The sequence below is a fragment of the Crocuta crocuta genome, unplaced genomic scaffold, assembly GCF_008692635.1.
Source record: "Crocuta crocuta isolate KB4526 unplaced genomic scaffold, BGI_CrCroc_1.0 scaffold46, whole genome shotgun sequence".
NCBI classification, from domain to species: domain Eukaryota; kingdom Metazoa; phylum Chordata; class Mammalia; order Carnivora; family Hyaenidae; genus Crocuta; species Crocuta crocuta.
Window position 1 is genome coordinate 649,877 of NW_027530975.1, and position 22,186 is coordinate 672,062.

The window sequence follows — 22,186 nt, forward strand, 5'->3', positions numbered from 1 at the left end:
AATCATTGAGATTATGGAAATTTCAAGGTATTTTTGCCTCTAAATTTGGCATTTTGGCCATATATTAGTTGTGATCCAGGACAAGTTGTGATCCAGATTAATTTGGAATTAAATAAATTAACAGTAATTAATACTTCTGAAATGCTATACATATTACATGAATTATTTTCTGTTGCTTTTAATTCAAATAAATTGTAATTGCTAACCTTTACCTTTTTATGTACCTGGCATTGTGTTAAATGTTTTACATGTATTATCTTAATATTTATTTGAACCTTAAAATGACACTGTGAGATAAATTTTACTCACTATCCCCATTTTTCAGATGAAAAGTCAGACTTAGAGTAACCCTGCAGGTTAAAGTATCCTACAGAATTGTGGCTTGTAGCACAAATAATTGCAGTATCATTCAAATGGAAGTAATTGACTTAAAAGTGCTTTATAAATTATAAACTACACATGGTCTTTGACTAAATAACGTTGCATCTCTAACTCAACTAGAAAAAATCTTTAATTATAGTAATAATTTTTAATTGCTTAAAATAGTTACACAATTTATGTCAGATGTTTATGGGTCTAAAGTTACAAAAGCCAAAAAACAATCAGTTGGGAGGTAAACTATGAAATATTTGGGATACATTCAGTGAGCCACATGTTGAAGAGGTTCTTTGTATTAAGCTTGGTGAATTGCCACTGTGTTACAAAGACCTAGAACCAGCATTTTGTGTTCTCTACATAGCAAAGAAAAGTACTAGTGTGTAACTTAGGAAACTTTTGTGCTTTGCTTCAAATGATAGTTGGAACTTCAAATGAGAATTTGAGGGAGCATAGAATAATAAAATCAGAAGTGAACTTTCCCATACATTGGGGACAATGAAATATTTGAATATGCGAATTCTCTTTCCTTCCTCTTGAATTTATTGAGGGCAATAGACATGTCCAGGAAAGCAAAAGTAATGGCAGCTGGTGTGGGCTTATTTGAAAAAGGAAAATATAGACTTGGTGTACACTTGGAAATGGTTCACTAATGCTGCCAGGTCTGGATAGTAGCTTCTATAGCCACTGAATGTGAATATTTTTCCAGGTTGTCCCACAAATGCCAAATGCCTTGGTTTCATTTTCTGATGGTTTTTATTTTTCCTTTGCTTGTCATTGACATTTTCTGTTGCTTGCTTCTAATTATCTTACATTAATTTCTCCCATTTGCTTTCTAAATTATTTTGCAGCTATTCTTCTCCACTTCCTCAGTATGATTCAAGGTGATAACTGTGTCCTTTATGTGAACCATCCTTTTTGTATTATTAATTTATGTGAAGTTTTCCCACAGTTAGTTGTGTCAGTGTCTGTAGTGTATCAGCTTTCATCTTCCCGCTGTTCTTACAATTAGAAACATTCGTGTGTTAGTTTTAGGATCATTTCTAGAATTCCTGCTTTAGTTTAAGTATTAATAAGATACAACAGATATGTTTAAACATCACCTTTTGATTTGTTTCTATGAGTTATATTGCATGAAATTTTATTTTGCATAAAATATGTAAGGAATGAGTTTGGAAAACAAATCACTGAATTTCATTATTATTCAATAACAGGACCCTTATCCTGCCTAATATATTTTCTCACGTTTCCTCAGTCTATTGGCTCTATAAAGTTGAAAACCTTAGAACATTAAACGATTGCTAATGATTACCAACTAGGCACTGGGTGCTGTGCAGAATTCAGAGAAAGAGCTTCTTCTAATTTGTCATTAAAATCTTCTAAGACATGTTTTTTTTTTTTCCATTTGGATGTGATATTCTTTGTAGTTTGGATATTTTTGTATTGACACTGAAGACCTTCTTAAACAACCTTCATACTTTTCATCTACAAGTGTTATATATATTTATATATATATATATATAAATCTTTTTCATATAGGTATATTTTTAATACTAGTAACTGTGTCTGACCTAGGCATTTCCTAAGTGCCCTTAATAGAATAGTTTTTGTTCAATGGGTCATTCAGTAAACATTTATTATGTGCTTGCCAGCTCTGCAGGTCAAGCAGAGAACAAGGCAGGCCTGATCCGAATTACCATCTATATTATTGAGATCAACTCTTTGTTGCCAGGGCAAACACTACCCTCCCAGTGTAAACATTCCAGTGTTTATGTGAGCTAATACAACCACATTTTCGAACCCAGAGTTGACCTCAAATCATTTTTAATCCATTCTGTTGCTATTATTCCCTAGCACAAGTTGATTTTCATGACTAAATGCTGGGAAAGATAAGATTTTGTCTTCGGCTTCTTTATAAAGTTGCCCTATTGTCTTCATTACTGAGTAAAGATGTTTTTAATACGTGTATGTCTAAGACAGTGTAGGCTCCCCAGAGCAGTTTCAAGTGAGCCTTGTCATGTAGCACCCGAGGCAATTCATGTGGTCACTTGCACAAGCAGACAAGTGTCTTTGTCTTTGACGTGGAAGGTGTGTGTTGTGTTTTGTTTTAGAGAGGTTAGTCTCTTCCCCTTTTACATTGAACATTACAGAAGTTCCAACCTCTCAAAGTAGGTCTAATGTTACAAAACAAAAAACATAATCCAGAGGAAAATGGCTAAGTCCAAAATAAGCAGAAGGGTAAGAAGTTGATTCTACCTCACTGATGACCAGAGTTGGTCCTGAACATCTGATTGGCTGGAAAATGATCCCCATGCTATTGCCTTTCACCATGGGGACGGCAGGTCAGTTTGCTTTGAGGAAGAGGTTACTCTTCCAAGATCAAGAGGCATCACTTAAGGAAAGGGTCCCCAGCTAGCATCTCCATGCAAGGTCCTAAAATCTATTTGCAGGATGTTAGAACTGTATTCAGATGAACTATATTTAGTAGAGGATTTTTGATGGATGGGATTATCTGCCCTCCCAATACTATAGATATTCAAACAATTTTCTCATTATCAACATTTGGTGTTGTTCTAGTAATAAGCATATTTTTCTCCTGTCTGACTTGCACTCTTTCACGAGTCAGACTCACTGGTTTATGGCACCAGATTCAGGGATGACCTTTCTGTAAGCATGTGAAAGGAATAGGGAACTGCGATATGCAATATGAGATACTATCAGTTTCTCTACATTTTCATATCTACATGCAGACAAATAATTTTTCTTCATTAGCTTTGATGTAAAGGCCAATGACAGAATGATATAATTTAGAGACATTTTCTAAAAAGTCTAAGTTACTAGTTTTGTATGGCTGTACAGATATTCAAGTATAGATTATTTTCAACAGTTTTAAAGTCCAATTTATGATGAAAAGATTAAATCCCTTTCCATCAAAATTGCCTTAGCAGAACTAAGCATCTGCTTTTATTCTTATATTCTGCTTTGTGATAGACTGTTCAGTATGATTAAATACATACATACTTATTTTAGTAGTTGTACATGTTAAGACATACCGTGGAATTTCATGTGACTTGTCAGAGAGCGAGAGTCCATAGTGAGCATGTGGCTAAAACCACTTATAGTTAAAATGACCCTTGAATACAGCTAAGACCATCTGCAGAGGCCGCATACGGCAGCCTGGGTTTGGGTTTTTAAATGCATGACAGTTTTTATTCCAGCTTTGAACCATTCACTGTTCCTCAGTCGGAGTATCTGACACAGTGGTTGGCTTCTACTAGGAGGCCACGTTCCACCAAAAATAAGTTGTCATGTTTCACTTTTTGCCCAATTCACGAGTTAAACGCATGTTTGGTGTGACTCCACTGTATTTACTTCCAATATATTTTTAAAGAGAGGAAATGATAGCCACATTGTCGTTTTAAACCTTAACATTTAATTTTTTTTCCTTAACATTTAATTTTAAAACCTCCTGTGAAGATGGTTTATTTCTGTCCTTGATTCGGCCTCTGATCTTCTCCCTGCAGGTTTCTGGTCAGCTTTATGGTGGATGCAAGAGGAGGCTCCATGAGAGGGAGCCGTCACCACGGGATGAGAATCATCATCCCCCCTCGCAAGTGTACAGCCCCCACCCGAATCACCTGCCGTTTGGTAAAGAGACATAAACTGGCCAACCCACCCCCCATGGTGGAAGGAGAGGGATTAGCCAGTAGGCTGGTAGAAATGGGTCCTGCAGGGGCACAATTTTTAGGGTAAGTGATTTTGTCAATTTTTATCTTGGCCCTTGTATGATATATTTGATTTTCTTTGCCCTTTTTAACTCAAGTAGTTAACTATTAATATGACGTAGTCGGACCATTTTGATTGAGTACACCTTTCGTGTAGCATCAAAGGTCACAAAGCTGTGTAATTCTGTGAAAAGCAAGTAGGCTGATACTTCCTTAACTCAGTTTGCTGGTCAAAGCTTTACTAATCAAAAAGCATGTTCTCTGCTCAGTGAGTGCACGGAACCCCAGCGGCCCCTGTAGAAGTCAAGGCACCATTCTTAAGAAAAAATACAGATGCTGGAATTATATGACCACATTGAATAAATGGCTACTATGGGTACATGCCTTTTTTTAGAGATAATTTGCAGGGATATAATCCATTGTGATAATGGTATTTTACAAAAAGGAAAAATAAATTCATTTTCTGAGGTGGCACTTGGGTGCAAATCAGGCAGGCTCTGTCGTGACGGACAGTTTGTTCACAATTTCCCCTTCTCGTTTCTCTTCCTGCTGCATGGATGTTATTCAGTAAACTGCATCTTCCTACCAATCCTCCCCCTGTAAATGAGGGTGAGAGTTTGGTTAGCCGAATCCTGCAGCTTGGGCCTCAAGGAACAAAATTTATTGGGTAGGATCTTTATAGACAAGATACAGAATGTCTACAATTATTTCTCCATTTTCAATTTTTTTCTGTCACACCCATGGTCTTATTCTTGTCTTAATTTTCTTTTTATTTTTTCAGTTTTTAATGCTTTCAGTTGATGTGTGTCACTGAAAGAAACAAAAATCATAGTGGCTTGACTTAATGTAGCATCGCTACCTACCTTGTGCTTCTCCGGCATGTGGAATTTCCTGCAAGCATTCTGCTTTGTAACTTTGTGCTTTTGTAAACCTTCCTTTACTTTGAAATGTTTCAACTGAATATGGTAGTTTTTAAGACAGACTGACAATCTAATTTTAACCCAATGTAAGAGAGGTATTTGCAGGCTTTGAATCAGCATTTGCTGTAAATGACATATATGTGTGTGAATATATATGTGTATATATATATATATATATATGTATGTGTCTGGAGTTACATTTTCTTAAAAGTACATATTTATACATAGTAGGTAATCTTCATGGGCTTTGAGAAAGAAAAGTCCTCAATAAGGAAACTGATTTGAATAAACGTTGGGGCTAGAAGATATTTAAAGAAAGCCAAATAGGCAGCAGATAGAATGTTCTACAACAGTTATTAAATCGTCTTGTTTTGTTTTGTTGAAGCTGAAATGTGTTGGTATCTGTTGTTTGTTTGCTTGTCTGTCTGGTTGGGGGATTTGCCTTGGCAGTCTGCATGAAGAAACCTGTTATGAAAACTTATGCTTGGCTTTCACCTTGGTCAGAGGCCCTGGTTCATACCTTCTTTCCAGTGTTGTTGAATGTCCTACACAAAGCCACATTCCTCAAATATTTACAGAGACAGTATCTGATACATTAACCTGCAAAGATTGTATCTAGTTCTCAAAAAAAAAAAAAAAAAAAAANAAAGAAAGCCAAATAGGCAGCAGATAGAATGTTCTACAACAGTTATTAAATCGTCTTGTTTTGTTTTGTTGAAGCTGAAATGTGTTGGTATCTGTTGTTTGTTTGCTTGTCTGTCTGGTTGGGGGATTTGCCTTGGCAGTCTGCATGAAGAAACCTGTTATGAAAACTTATGCTTGGCTTTCACCTTGGTCAGAGGCCCTGGTTCATACCTTCTTTCCAGTGTTGTTGAATGTCCTACACAAAGCCACATTCCTCAAATATTTACAGAGACAGTATCTGATACATTAACCTGCAAAGATTGTATCTAGTTCTCAAAAAAAAAAAAAAAAGTAATGTCAAAAAAGATGTGGTTAAAAACTACGGTAAATATCTTAACTCTTAAAATTATTAACACCCTTAGGAGTAGTTGATTTTGTTTATCTATCAAAAAATAAAGGCATTATTAACAATGTTTAAATCTTTAATTTGAATTAATTCTAATTATTTTGCCAAAAGTAAAATGATCATATTTATCATCCCATTTTAAACAAATGCTTTTGTGATAAATGAAATGTTCATACATATTCATGTTATTGGATCATTACAACGACTAGCCCTTTCTATGCTCTTGCCTATCTGCCCCCGTAGCCTCCATTGTGACCTTATATAAATGCACAGGTTAAGAGGTGAGGTTATATACAACCTCTGTAGGAGAATAATGATACTGTCTACTTAAATGTCATAAAATAAAGCTGCACAATCCAACTACATAAACTGTGTGTGATTGTGGTCTGCTTACTTCCATTCATCCTTTTTAGCATTTATCCTATTTTAAAATTCAACAAAATGATTCTTGTGCTTGATTGGCTATCTTCAATTCTAAGCCGTTCTTTTACATTCTTCTGCAAAAGGACACTGTCAACATTTAATATATCATTAGATTACAATTTCAAATCAACAAGTGCTTTTTCAGAAAGTTTAAATATTTCTCTGCAGGTTTTTCTAGAAATAGGAAATTAAGCGGCCCACGACCATCTCACAAATTAAACATCAGAGAAAACTGCCTTAACTGTACAGGCCATAAAAGTCATGGAAAGTCACTGTTTGAGGGAGTGAATTGTTATGTCGATTGTTTGCTTGTGAAGGGACAAATACCTGTGATTTTTCAAAGGAGGAAAACTATCCAATTTCTTTTTCAACGAAATGACTGTGTCCTTTTAAATCATTAGCTTTTTGTATAATATGATAGACCTATTGTATTTTTAAAAATGGACCAACTTGCTCATGGTCTATTTTAATACCTTTCAATTCCTTCATTCAAAATTCCTGTTTATATGTGTTGAATACTTTCTCCCATATTAAATCAAATGCCTAACACATGGTAGGCCCTTATTAATTAATTGTTTGTGAATGAATGAATGATGGCATGTTTTCAGGCTTCTAATATATTATTTAATTAGCAAATGATTCTGCAGCTTTGAAATCATTCCCAACCTTAGTGGCACCTCTGATTTTCAAATGAATATTGTTAATGAAACTTTTTTTTTAAGTATGATACTGTAAACGTATTTCATTTTGATACCAAAATAATGTGGATTTCTTTTCCAGCCCTGTCATAGTGGAAATCCCTCACTTTGGGTCCATGAGAGGAAAGGAGAGAGAACTCATTGTTCTTCGAAGTGAAAATGGAGAAACATGGAAGGAGCATCAGTTTGACAGCAAAAATGAAGATTTAACCGAATTACTCAATGGCATGGATGAAGGTAATGATAACAAGTCCTGGTTTCTGTTCATGTCTGCGGGTAGAAATCAAAGGCATGACTACACCAAAGTTAACAGCACTTGAACTTCACACATCAGCATCCTGATCTGGGGGTCTAGTTCCTCAGCCTTTAGTGCTCTTTTCCATATCCAAGGCATGAAGTTCCTTTTAATCCAACAGGCTTTTGTTCTCCGAATGCTAATGTACAAACACTACATTGATAATTCTTTCCATCTTCAATCAAATATATTAATCTTTCCAAAACCTGAGAAAGTTTTCTAAATGAAAAATGTGTCAGAAGGAGGTGAAATAATAGAGGAAGGTATGCAAAGCATGCAGGACATTTTTAAGAAAATGTTCACATTTTACTTTTGGAGTTATTATTTCTGGATCCTTTCTTTTGTCTCCATCTTCTCCCCAATTATCTCAACATTCTTCGTGAATTTTTAACTTCTATTGGACAGTAATCCAAATAAGTTGCAAGGCTAATTATTGGAGTCTATGTTGTATTCTGTGTTCTAGTAAGGCTGATACATATAGCTGAGCAGGTCACTTCCCATACATACCTTCTTTGGCTCTCTGACCCTTAGAAGAAACCAGGTCTTCTTAGTAGACATTGGGAATGGACTTGTTTTGAGAGTAGGCACTTGATACAGAGTTTTCCTCTAAAGGGGTAAAAAGCAATTAGAGACCAAGTGCACCAGAGAATGATGCTAATTTTTTTAAGTTTATTTATTTATTTATTCACTTACTTACTTACTTAGAGAGAGAGAGTGAGAGCAAGGGAGGGGCAGAGAGAGAGGAAGATAGAGAGAATCCCAAGCAGGCTCTGCACTGTCAGTGGGGCTCATACTCACAAACTGTGAGATCATGACCTGATCCAAAGTTAACCAACTGAGCTTAAGCAACTGAGCCTGACTCCCTAATCACTACAAATTCAGCAGTTGTTTTAAAGAGCAATTTTATTGGAGATATAGTTCATCTCCCATAAAATTCACTGTCTTAGCATTTAATTCACTGGCTTTTGGAATGCAACCACCATAGTCTCCTTATTTCTAAGTGAGGACAAAGGACCTAGACTGACTCAGATGTTTGAGCGATGACCCTGGGCAAGTTTTTTGATCCCTGTGAGCCTCTTTGACTTCTGTAAAATGGACACACCTTCCTTACTTCATAGGGAAGTAATGTTCTGTGAAGCATTTATGGGAAAAATAAGTTACTGGGAAAAAATATTCTGTGAAGCACTTATGAAATACAGCCTTTCTCACATAGTAAGCCCTCAATAAATATCAGCTGTTGTCACTATTCATTCTATAGAAAAAAATGTCCTGCGATAGGTTCTATAAAAGACACAGTTCATCACTGCCAACCAGGAATTTAAAGATGTTTTTATAGCAAGGTAGGAGGAAACTGATAATCGTTGAGTTTCTAGCATTCATGAGGCAGTGATAAATTCCTTTCTATATGAAAATTTAAAACTATAGTACTGTAAAGTAGGTAGTTTTAATCACACTTTATTTTTTAAATTTTTTCTTTTAACATTGATTTGTTGTTTATTTTTGAGAGAGAGAGAGAGAGAGGTAGAGGTAGAGAGGTAGAGTGTGAGCAGGGAAGGGGTAGAGAGAGAGTGAGACACAGAATCTGAAGCAGGCTCCAGGCTCTGAGCTGTCAGCACAAAGCCTGATCAGGGCTTGAACCCGTGAACCATGAGATCATGACCTGAGTTGAAACCAGATACTTAACTGACTGAGCCCTCTAGGTGCCCTAACATTTATTTATATTTGAGAGAGAGAATGAGCAGGGGAGAGGCAGAGAGAGACGGAGACACAGAATCTGAAGCAAGCTTCAGGCTCCACTCTGTCAGCACAGAGCCTGACACAGGGCTCAAATTCACAAACCATGAGACCATGACCTGAGCCAAAGTCAGACACTTAACCAACTGAACCACCCAGGCGCCCCTTCAACTATACTTTATAGTTGAGGAAACTGTAGTTCAGACCGGTCAAGTCACTTACCTAATATTACCCAAACTAAGTAGCAGCACTGGGGTTGGAAATCTTGTCCTATCTTGTTTTCAAAGATTTAACCAGATATCACTTACTTTAGAAATGAGTGCCCTGTGGAGAAGAAAATAAATGTAAACAGGAAAATTCCTACAAACCTCTAGATTTAAGGCCCAGAAGAATAATCATCTTAAATGAGCATACATTAAATGTATATATATGATACTGATATTTATACCATATACTATCTATAACTTCAAACGATTTCTTATAGGAACATACAATGGTAATTAAGATTTCTAATTATTATTACCTAATCATTCTTGTCTAATGGAATTGATAAGGAAACACAATTAAAAGTTTTATAAAGAATATATCCTTTTTTTTAATTTTTTTTTATTTTTTACAAATAGTTTATTGTCAAATTAGTTTCCACATAACACTCAGTGCTCATCCCCATAATATAAAGAATATATCCTAAGACAATGAATTGAATTAGCATTTTGAAAATAGTAAAAGGATATAGATGATTCGGGATTCAAAAATGGCGAGAAAAAGAAAAATGGGTTGTCCAGAGAGGATGGTTTTTTGTATTAAGGAAAATAAAGTATATACATATTTTCACATATCTAGTAGTTCTTAAATGCCAAGGTAGATTATTAGTTTTGAACATGCAGCCTCTGCAACAAGAGGAGTTTCTTTCTTTTGTTAATGGATAACTACTTTGATACTGTAACCTCCTGAGGGCAGGGTACATGTCTTAATCACCTTTGAGCCCTTACTGTCAGGCACAGTGCTGATTTAGGTTCTTCTCCCTTGCCAGTAAGGGGCAGAAGGAGAAACCTTCTCATCTATCTGGAGGAAAAGTTCTCATTGTTCTATTTCCTTTACTCCAAACATCATGAATGTTAATCTCCAGGAGAAGAAAATTAAAGAGGAGCATTTACTTGGAGGAAAGTTCTGAGAAATTAACAGTATTCTAGGAAGAATACTGAACATTCTAAAACTGTCCAATAGATGATGATTTATACGATGATGGAAATACTCTATATATACGTGGACTGTCCAAGAGTAATCACTAGTCACATGTGATTCTAGAGTACCTGAAATGTGACTCATACAGTTGAGGAAATAATATTTAATTTTGTTTAATTAATTTCAGATAGTCACATGTGGCCACTCACTACCTCATTGGACATTGTAGTTCTACCAAAAAAACTGAATATTCTAATAAGTCTCCTTAATTTTTTGAGTATAGATTATAATATATCCTTTCAGGCACAGGTGGAATTTTGGGGGGAAAAAAGTTTTAGTGGATTCTTTTTTTTTTTTTTTTAAGTTTATTTATTTTGAGAGAGAGCGAGTGAGCAGGGGAAGGTCAGAGAGAGAAGGAGAGAGAGAATCCCAAGCAGGTCCTAACATGGGTATCAAACTCATGAACTGTAAGATCATGACTTGAGCCAAACCCAAGAGTCAGATGCTTAACCGACTGAGCCACCGGTTTTTGGGGTGTCTCAAAATTTTTTTTCAGTTTAAGGTGTTTCTATGGAATGGGCTTTTATGATTTCATGTTGACTTCACTTTGTTTTTAATAAACAAGTTTTAAATAGGAATTAGTCATATCTTTGCTTGGAAAAATGATTACCCNTGATATTAGCCCTCTGTCCTGGATTCTGTATGTTATCTTGGAAATAGTAGACAGAGTTTCTTTGTTACATTTTTAAAGACCAGCCAAACTTTGGTTCTATTTTAGGCAATTAAAAGGAAATGTAAATACTTCTAGGTTTAAAGAATCTAGCACTGGAGGTACTTCAGCAAAAATAAGGACTAAATTTTCCAGGCATAGTGTTTTCTTTTCACAGATTAAATTTTAAAATAACTATACCTATTTTATAGCAGAAACTCAATCAGATTTCATACCAAGCTTAAGCCTCACTTACCACCATTCTTGTCTGGTCCCCAAAGACATTTCATTTATACTGGAACATCCCCCTTCTAAAAACAGGCAAAAATCAAAATCAACCTATCTCTCAAAAAACCCAGTGCTTCTGTTTCTCTCAAATCCAACTATTCAAGGTTCTCAAAGGAAAAGAAGCAGAAGCACAGATCCATCCGAAGTTTTCATGGTATGTTTTACCTTCACCCCTCGGCCCCACCCACCTCTTTGTTTATTCCTGGATAGTTGTTATCACATTAACAATAGTACAGAAAATCAACCAGTGATTAGATCACTCAAGACTTCCTTAAAGAAAAAGAAATAAATCATCCTGTTGTTTTAACTTATTAATTTCCCCAATTTATAACAATTAAGCCTTATCTGTCATCCATAGTAAGTGACTCTTGGTATTATTACATGTTTTGTTATAAGTGTCTCCTTTTTAATCCTCTTTTCCATAAATAAATTCTACTATGTAACTAATCTATATGCTACTTTTATAAGCAGTCCTGTTGCACCTTATTCTCAGAAAAATCTTAAAACCCAAATATTAAAAATCACCTTAGCCAATATTTTATTAACTGATTTTTACTATACCATGCAATTGTAAAGATTAGGTATGGTTCTGTAGTATTTTAAAACTTGTAAACCCTTTCCAAGTGTACAATCAAATTGAGTAGTTAGAATAACTCCAAGGAAAGACAAGTTCAAGGAGGAGGATAATTTTCCTGGTGTAATGTGGTGGTCAGGGTCAGGATCTGCAGACATCACACAGACCGGAATTCTCATGCTGACTCCACCAATTACTAGCTGTGTGACCCTAACCAAGCACTCAATCTTTCTAAAATTTAATTTAAATCTGTAAAGTGAGGATACCTCATAGAGAACTAAGGGAGAACTGACAAGCTAATATATGTAAAGTTCTTAACCTCCAAGGCCTGATGTGTGAGAACCACTCAATCAATGCTGCCATTTACAGTTGTGCAACTAAAATCTTGCCTCTTCCCCCTGCCAAGCCATCGGCTGCAACACTGGCCTGCAGGACAAAGGAGCACTCTTACCTAATGTCCCCAAGCCACTTACCTGCACGGTGGTGTTCAGCCCGAGTGGTACCCTTTACCAAATCGCACATGGCTAGTTGAAGCCCTGGTCAGGGTTGATGAAGGTGACATTCTCCCCATCACTACTATCAGTCAGGAAATAGTAAAAAGATAGATCGAGATCTATCTAGATTTCTAAAATCCAGACTTCTGACCCCCAATTTAGTTGTTTTTCCATAATACCCCTTTGCCTTTCTATATTCTCAAATGAAGGATGCCTATGAAAGTTTTGCATGAAACAAAAATGTTACTTAAATGTTAGCTGCTATTTAAATCTTCCATTACTCATCAAGGTACCATCTTAGTTCTTATATGACTCAAAAGGATATGGTATGTATTCAAGAAAATTGTCACTGCAAAATGTGGTAAAATTAAAATTTATTTCTGCCACTAGGAGCCCGGAGACACAAGCATCAATGATTATGCTAATGAAACAGGTGTGTTAGCAAAGCTCTATTGAAGTAAGAGGCTAGAATGACAGAGGAAGTCTGGTCTGGGTGTGAAGAACCTGCTGTTACCACTAGGATATCATGTGGCAGAAGTGCCTTTGCTCTTTGGCAGCAGACTCAGATCTTGCCCCAGCCCTTGTCAGTTCTCTGCTGAGAAAAAGATACTGCAAAACGCAAAAAAATTCATCCCGCTCCCCCCAAAAACATCATCTTTAAAGTGAACCAAGTTGAATCTACTTTGTAAGTGTGTTTAAAGTCTTTAGTTAAACTCACAAAGTTAAATTAAACATGTTTAAAATTGTGCCTCCAAATCAGTCCCCAAGGGATATTTTGCAGTTTATGGTTTTGCAGGACCTGGGAGTATTTACTAGTAGAAGAATCCTTCCTCCTCGGAGGTCTTAAAATTGAAGAGCTAGAGAAATGCTCTAGTGTGGCACTGACACTCCAGTTACCACTAGCTGCACATGGCTGCAGAGCCCTTGAAATGGGGCCAGTGCACATTGAGATGTGCTGTGAAAGTAAAATACACCAGATGTGCAGAGCAACCCCCCCCCCCAGTCTATAGCTCATTAATGATGTTTACATTGGTTACATGTTGGAATGGTAATGTTTTGGATATACTGGGCTACATAAAAGATATTATTAAAATTGGGACATCTGGGTAGCTCAGTCAGTCAAGCATCTGACTCTTGATCTCAGCCCAGGTCTTGATCTCGGGGCTGTGAGTTCAAGCCCCATGTTGGGCTTTTGTGCTGGGCGTGGAGCCTACTTAAAAAAAGACATTATAAAATTAATTTAACGTGTTCCTTTTTAATTTTCTAGTATGGCTATTAAAAAAATTTTAATTATAAATGTGTCTTGCATTATATTTTTTAGACAGTGCTTCCCTGCAAATGTGTAGATTTGTGTAGACACATGTATTAGGTTTTAAAATCAAAATCATTACTACCTAAGCCTCACGAGAATGCTTTGAAGATATAGGAATTGTGGTATTCTTTTAAAATCCCAACCACTGTACTAGAACAAAGTGTGCTGAAGCTCTCCGAACAATGCCAGAATGCCAGGAAAATGTTTCCTCACTGTTGTCATTGCTTTCCCATGAGACCAAATGAAAGTTTAAAATGATGCATTTTAGATAAAATAATTATGCTATTTTTCTGTAAGTTGAAGCAGGAAAGAAAAATTGATAACTGTAATGTTAAGTAACATAAAACTAATTTCCATAATTTATTATCTAACTATACCAACAATAACTACAGAGACAGATTTCTCAGTTAAAAATTGCTACGTTGGTTCATTTCAATTGAACTTGTTTTTAATTTATCAGCCATGAGACAAAGAGTAATCCTAACGCGTCAGGTGAGATTGTAGAAACAATTGAGCACTAAGTGAAATGTGTAGCTTTATGTTGTACACAGCACCATCTGTTGGACAAATCTGTTAACAGTTCTGAAAAATTCTGGAGGAAAAAGTAAAAACTGAACTTGACCAAATCAAGTTCACCCAATTTTTTTAGGGTGCGAAAAGGAAAAAGCGTACCAAATACTGTCAGTTAAGCCATTTGGTCTGTTGCTATAAAACTCATTTTAAATCAGTTGTGTGATACCTAGCACAGTGCAAAAGGAAAGGAAACTGTACTAGACCAGCTCCCCTACACCAAGTTACAGGAAATGAGAATGGACCAAAGCAAGTGAACATTAACCATGCCAAGTTCTGTATATGCCTGTGTAAATGGATTTGCCAGCGTTTACATGTTTTTATAAACATTAGTAGGTTGAAATAATGATGTCAGACACCCTGACCCACTTATCAAACAGAATGGGGCTCCTGGCTCTCTGAGGACAGGGAAGCAGGGCTGAGAGACTGGGTGTAAACGTTTATGACCGTTAGTGCGGATGGGAGTGGAGGCCAGGGTAGCAGACACTGCAGGTCTAGTGTCCTGGAAGTTCATTGTGCTTCTGTATTTGCTGCACATGGCTGGGTTACTGATTTATGATGTTCAGCCTTAAAACATTATATATGATCCTGATTTTGAACATGAGATTATATTATTTGTTTTTTGCCTAGATGTCATAGTAATGGTTTAAACAAAGGGTTGAGAAAGTGCCATAATAGAGCTAATCGCCTGAAAGCCATGCCCTTTTATTTATATAAGTGGAAAAGTAAGCGAATGTAGAAGAACATTTTCCTGGAAAAAATACATAGAGACGCCAATGCAAAGAATATAAGGTTTCTGCAATCCTGGAGGAAAACCTTATAATGATTATTCCAACATGAGCAAACACTCCCTCCCTAACTTCTCTTCCAGAAAGCCTTCCCTAAACCCCAGGCTAAGTTAGATCCACCTGGGAAATATGTCCCCAACACCTGGCCTGTCTTCTTCCATAACGAGCAACTTTGAACTTTGCTGTCTTCCTTGATGTACTGTAAAGTCCCTGTGGACAAGGACTGGGCTTTGACTTGTTGACAGCTCTTGGCACAGTGTTGTCTCCACACCATAACATGTTGAATGAATGGAATTATTTCAAAAAATAATTTTAAAATATAATTGTCAGAAATTATATGGATTGCTAAAACTGGAGGGGAAAACAAAGATAATACATAATTCATTGTTTCTAGATATTCATCATTAGCCCTCAATGCATTGTACAAATCTGAATAACAAAGAAGATCCTTACCTTGCACAAAGATGTAAAATAATGCTGATCAATGCATATATAAAGCACATGCTAGAACTAAATAGTCCAAGGCAACTGTCTCCAGTGACATCCCAGAGACCCATCCTGGCTGCCTTGACCTTTGAATACTAACATTCTAGCCCTCTGTTTTCCCCCATCCCTCATATCCAATTCTCCTTCCTTAGAGGAGCACACTGAGCAGAACATTCACCTGACTAGAAGTTAAACTCTAGATACAGAAATCATCCTTTGTGAAAACTTGAGATTGTATTCCTTCTATAGACTATTCACACTCAAATCTGACCTTCACACTCACAAACAGACCTCAGAGAACAAATTTGGTGTAGGAAAAACAATCATGGTCCCATTTGACCAAGTTATCTAAACATTTAATCATGTGGATGTAAGAGTGAGACAAAACTAATCAAGGATGATCATTTAAAAGCATTAAGATTAACCCATTTAGTGGGAACATGATTTCACCCATAATTTATTCTTCATTGTATCATGATCTCCATTTATATTTGCAAAGTATTTTTTTATTCTTATTACTCTGTTGCAAAATCTCAGTTACAGAGAAAGCTGTCCCACTTTTACAAATAAAGAAACTGAGTTAAAAGTACTTAATAAATTTATCATTAATCAGTGAAGTAAGGAAGCTGTAGCACATTAGCTCCCATTTCTTGTGCAGCAGAAAGTACCACTATGATCAGAGCTTCCTGCTCATAGAGTGGGCTAATAAGAAGCCACGTCACCTTCTGGACCAAGGTATCTGCATATCTATCCATTATTCATCCATTTATCAACTACCACCCTGTGCCAGGTAATCTGCACAGACACTGTGTTGAATTGTGGTTGAAGTTCATGTCTGAATTGTGTTGAATTCACAATCTGTTGAATTGTGGTTGAAGTTCATGACTTCACCCCTTCTCCGTGACCCTGTTCCTAGACCTAAGTTCTAAGCTCTAAAGCAGACAGGTCACTTTGGGCAGGTCACTTCTTCCTTCTCTTTGAACTTTACACACTCTCTTTACCAAATGTTTTGTGGGCCAAATAATAACTGACTTGCCACAAAATAGACATTCAGTAAGTGTAAATTTTAACATTCCTTCTGACCAAGACTACCTGTTTCAGAACTCACCTCTTTCTTTTCGCTTAATCTTAATCATGTGTGTGTGTGTGTGTGTGTGAAAACTTTACTAGGAAGAGATTAAACAGAGAGAAAGAGAGAGGGTTTCAGGGTCTTTTCATAGTCTGCCAATCACCTTGAAATGTAAGAAGCTCTTTATTTTTATGGCATCTTCTCCTTTAATTCTATAGATATGCAGTGGTTTAGTTAAAAAAAAAAAAGAAGAAAAGTAATGGATAGGGGTGGCTAGGTGGTTCAGTTGGATAAATGTCTGACTCTTGATTTCGGCTCAGGTCATGATCTCACAGTTTGTGGGTTCAAGCCCTGCATTGAGATTCTCTCTCTTTCTCTCTCTCTCTCTCAAATCAATAAACTTAAAAAAAAAAAGTAATGGATATTATTGCCTCATAAGCTCCTCTTCTCATATTGAACCGTCCTTGCGATGTTTTTCATAAGATCCTATTGTCATGTTTCTCACAATTTGGGTTCTGAGTCTTTAGGGACAGACATAGGGTGAAGCCTACTAAGACTTTGCTTCCCAGATATGTCAAGTCATAAAGTCACCTGAATTGAGTGTGAAAAACAGCTTTTCAGGTTCCACTCCTGACCTACCAAGTCAGAATCTCCAAGAGAGAAGCCTAGGAATATGTGCTTTTAATACACAGCACTGGTGTTGCTTATGATCTTGCCAGTTTGGAGCACACACAAGCTTGGGTTTTTTGTGGGTATGAATAGGACACAGGCATCAGGTTTATAGATTATTTTGTTGGTTTTATCTATGGAAAGGGTATAGCATAGCAAAGATTCTTGGTAATATATTCCTGTTTCTCTGACGTAAGTAATAGACCATTTTAAAATATGAATACAGGGGTGTCTGGGCGACTCAATCAGGTGAGCATCCCACTCTTGATTTCGGCTCAGGTCATGATCCCTGTGGGATCAACCCCCATGTTGGGCTCTACACTGAGCATGGCACATGGCACTTTTTTAAGATTCTCTTTCCCTCTACCCTGCCCCCCTGCTCACACTCTTTCTCTCTCTCTCTCTCTCTAAAGAAAAATTAAATCTGAGTACAGGTAAATTCAATCCTGGAAAGAATATTGACATTATTCATTTTTACGTAATCAGACTTTATTGCTATTTGCCTAGAAATGTGACTTTTCTGACATGCGTTTTTAGTTTGCAACACAGAACCGTTCAAAAGAGTTTGATATTCTCATAAGTTTTCAATACCCTTTGGATAAACGTCCATTAAGTAAACAGTAATTTCTCTTATAAACACATGGACACACTAGTATTTACTGTGGTTTAAAAAGTAGGAAGATAAGAGACATTTTTCTTCATACAATTTTAAAGAATTTATTAAAAGATCAAAGAAAAACCAGTCTCTACTATACTATATATATTTTAAAGCAAGATTTTTTTTAATTTTGAGAGAGAGAGAGAGAGTGTGTGTGTGTGTGTGTGTGTGTGTGTGCGCGCGCGCACTCAAGTAGGGAAGGGTCAGATAGAGAGAGGGAAAGAAAATCCCAAGTAGGCTCCATGATGTCAGTGCAGATGTGGGGCTCGATCCCACAAACCATGACATTATAACCTGAGCAGAAATTAAGAGTTGGATGTTCAACTGACTGAGCCACCCAAGCACCGTTTAAAGTAAGATTTATAGAATTATGCAGTTATTCGGTATAAAAGGTGTGAGTCTCTATTAAGTCACAGTGATGTCTTTGTTAATGGATACTAGTTGAATACCTGCAATGTGCCAAACCTCACTATCAAACCTCATTTAATTTAACATAATTTAACTGTGGTTCTTCACATTTTATGAAAAGGAAATCTAACTTTAATTTACATTAACAGTTTATCAGAATTATAAATAGAATAAAACGCCTTGTGATGAGGTGCTCATAATGGGCAATATGGCCACAAGTCAGGGCTTCCCAGCAGCTGCGTGTCAAGAACTTTCATCCTCCTTCGGGCCTCTCTAGTCAGCTGGGTCCATAGTTATCTGCTTTCAAACAGCTAAGATCATTTCATTATTGTGTTTCAGTCTCCTTTTTTTAAAGCAAGAAATAGAGAAAAAATGTGCTTGAGTTGAATCCACATTAATATTTTATAATCTGTTATATTATTGATTATATTTATGTATATCATTATTTAATACTAGTATTAATATTATTACTCATGTAATAATACACAAGCATACACTCATTATTATATATAATTTTCCTCTTCTCTTTCTCTGTCCCTTAAATTTAATGTAAATTATATGAATTTATACATAGACATGTAAAGATGTGATTAGTCAATTGTTATCACATTTTTGGGTGACTTCCATTTAATATGGCTTTGAAATGTAAATATTAAAATATATACTTCTACCCCATTCTTTTTTAATACTACACAGTATTCCACAGTACGAATATATTATAATTTATTTAACCTTTGTCTTATATGATGACCAGTAATATCTCGCGATCAATTTTCAGGTCATAAGATGTCCATAATAATTGTACTGATGGGTTTTCACCTTTCTTCTCGTCTTCTTATGTTTACCTACTATATACATTATTTATTGTCTTACTTATACAACTATCCCAACGTGGAATAGCCTAGCCTTCAACTATAGCTCTTAAAGAGATTATGCCTCTTTTTACAAACCAGCATTTAAATTTTTTTTTGTAGTCTTTACTTTTGTACTGACTTTTATTCTCAGAAAAAATAGTTCAAAAGGGAAGATATCTTTTCTCCATTTCATCATATAGAGGCCTAGGAATCTGAGTAATTCAGGAGGGCGGTATGTGTATATGGCCTTGTTTAAGGAATGGCGCATGGGGATTCTGATGTCCAAAATTTGCACAGTAGTTGTTTCTTTGGGTTGAAGCTTATATATTTTTTAATGGTTTTTTTTTTTTTTTTGAGAGAGCACACATGTGCGCACACATGCATGTATGTGAGTGGAGGATGGGCAGGGAGGAGGGGGCAGAAGATCCAAAGTGGCCTTCATGCTGATAGCAGAGAACCTGATGCAGGGCTCAAACTCACAAACCACAAGATTATGGCCTGAGCCGAAGTCAGAAGCTCAGCTGACTGAGCCACCTTAGCACCCCGTGGCTTATCTTTAAAATACCTGTTAAAATACAACATTGGAGGTCAATAATTATGCAAGTTTTAATGATGACAGAGGAATCGCTAGAAGCTTTAAAATAGAGCGAGTACAACACAAAGTGTTCCTGAACACTGGCAAATCCTAAAAGATATTAGAAGTCGAGTATAGAGTTAGAATCTGAGCGTTTCCATTTGCCACTCATCTTCTGCATCTGAGATGGACACACTCACTTTATATTTGGGGTGGCTTTAATTCTTTATCAAAGACAGTATGGCAAAAGTGTGGCCTGGCTGACCCCACTACTTAAAGTGGCCACTCTTCCTAGTCCATTGTTATTATAGTTTCCAAGGGTGATATGGCTGTCTCCCCCTTAACTCCTCACAAATGTGCAAGCATATACCTGCAACACACACACACACACACACACACACAAACAGCTAAGAAGTGATGTTTCCCCAAGTCCCCCAAAAGGTACCTCATTGCCTCTGGTATGTCCAGCTTGATCTTGAGTAAACTCATACTCACAGGATACAGTTTGTTACATGTGGAGTCGGGAAATCTGTCTTGTTTGAAGGATGTAATTTCACAGCAGGGTCTTCTTAAATGGTTTGCACTGTGTGGAGTCCCAGGCTATTTCTGAAGGAGAACATAATCACAAGTTTGAGACCCAAGTGAACAATGTCTGCTTAGCTGCAGCTGATCAGATGCACAGCAACTGAAACTAGTTATCAGAACTTCCTCAAGTTGCCGAATAAATTATGAACTCTGGGAATTCAGACTTTTGAAAAGAAGACAAATCATGGGAAGGGAATACCTGCTCTGGATGGAAAACTTTTTATCTCATCAATTGCTGAATAGCTGAAAACTCCCCCAGAATATTTTCCTGAGCAAAGTCTTTGGTTCCTTCCTGTGTTTCTACATTAACCTTTTTTTTTTTTGTCCTTTGTTTTCTTTTATTTTCTTTCATTAGAAACTCTGTATTTAGATTTGGACAGAGCAGAGGAGAAGCAGATGGTTAGGAGACAAAATGGACCAAATTCCAGTTCCTTTTTTTTTTTTCTTAATCTGAGTAGAATCCTATTTCCCACCTATATGACAATTTGGTGTTCCCACCTCAAGGAACATGTGTTTAATCTGTAAAATGAGAAGATGTCACCCATCCCATTACCTAACCATCCATCTTCCTTTTCTATAAATTTCTGTTCAGAATAAGCCGTGATCTCAGTCCTGTGTATCTGATGAAGGAGGCCAACACGTTCATAGTTAAAAATTGGTAGGACGTATGCTGTATGTGTCAAACATATGAACAGAGGCTTATGTGAATTAACAACAAAAACAAAATCAACACCCTCCCTGAAGTTTGGGAATTTCCCCTTCATTTTGTAACAAGACCACCCCAGCCATGTGAACCCAAAGGGACTCTTCCACCCTCTTCTTAGCTCCTTACGTCCAACCCCATCTCCCGTGCCTCTAAAGTGATCAGTACTAATACTAGAATGTTTCTTCTGCAAATTTCTCTTATAAAAGTATAAAATGTGCAGATTACAGTTTTCCATAAAAAGGAGCAGATCATGCAATTCTTTGCTCACTTTCTGTGCTTTATACCATTCAGTCACAACCTGTCTGGCGCCTCCTTCCCTTGCACCTCACCCCTACTGCCACCTCCTCAGAGAGGTGTTTGCTGTTGTACTTAAAAACCTCTCCCAGGGCCCCTGGCTGGCTCAATCGGTTAAGCGTCCGACTTCAGCTCAGGTCTGGTTTGTGGGTTTGAGCCCTGCGTCGGGCTCTGTGCTGACAGCTAGCTCAGAGCCTGGAGCCTGCTTCTGATTCTGTGTCTCCCTCTCTCTCTGACCCTCCCCTGTTCACGATGCCTCTCGCTCTCGCTCTCGCTCTCGCTCTCGCTCTCAGAAATAAATAAAAATATTTAAAACAAAAAACCTCTCCCACCCAACCCCTACTCCCTGGTGGGTATGGCGGGAGGGCAATGTCTCCATATAACTGTTTTATTAGGATATATCTAGATACGTTTTAAAATTTTATAGGAGAAATTCTCCCTCACAAATCTACTTTTCCAAAATGCTCTTGGCTAGTCTCAAATCTCTATTTTGTATCTTGTTTAAATAGGTTTCCACATAAATTATCAAGTTTGAAAAATTTAATATGTGTTTTTCTCACCAGTTTTCAGCTTCTGGACTTGTCTACTTATAATATTTTTGCTGTTTTTGATTGGCTTCTCTGTCATCTTCTCAACTTGTAGCTGTCATTGGTACTGAGTATATCAATCCATTATTTGCGATGTGTGGCTATTACCTTTCCTTTTTTCTTTTAAGCTTACTATTTTTGCTATAGAAAACTTTGCATTTTTATAGCTAAAACTA

At 36.7% G+C, this 22,186-nt stretch overlaps 1 protein-coding gene across 3 annotated transcripts in view; it reads left to right on the forward strand.

The window, feature by feature from the left end:
- Positions 1 to 22,186, forward strand: part of ANK3 (ankyrin 3) — a 338,327-nt gene that overhangs the window by 253,363 nt on the left and 62,778 nt on the right. For all 3 annotated transcript variants that reach the window (XM_077770154.1, XM_077770152.1, XM_077770153.1), the window contains 2 exons: positions 3,900 to 4,124; positions 7,254 to 7,408. In XM_077770154.1, coding sequence (XP_077626280.1) covers positions 3,900 to 4,124; positions 7,254 to 7,408 — 380 coding nt within the window. The remainder of the gene's footprint in view (positions 1 to 3,899; positions 4,125 to 7,253; positions 7,409 to 22,186) is intronic.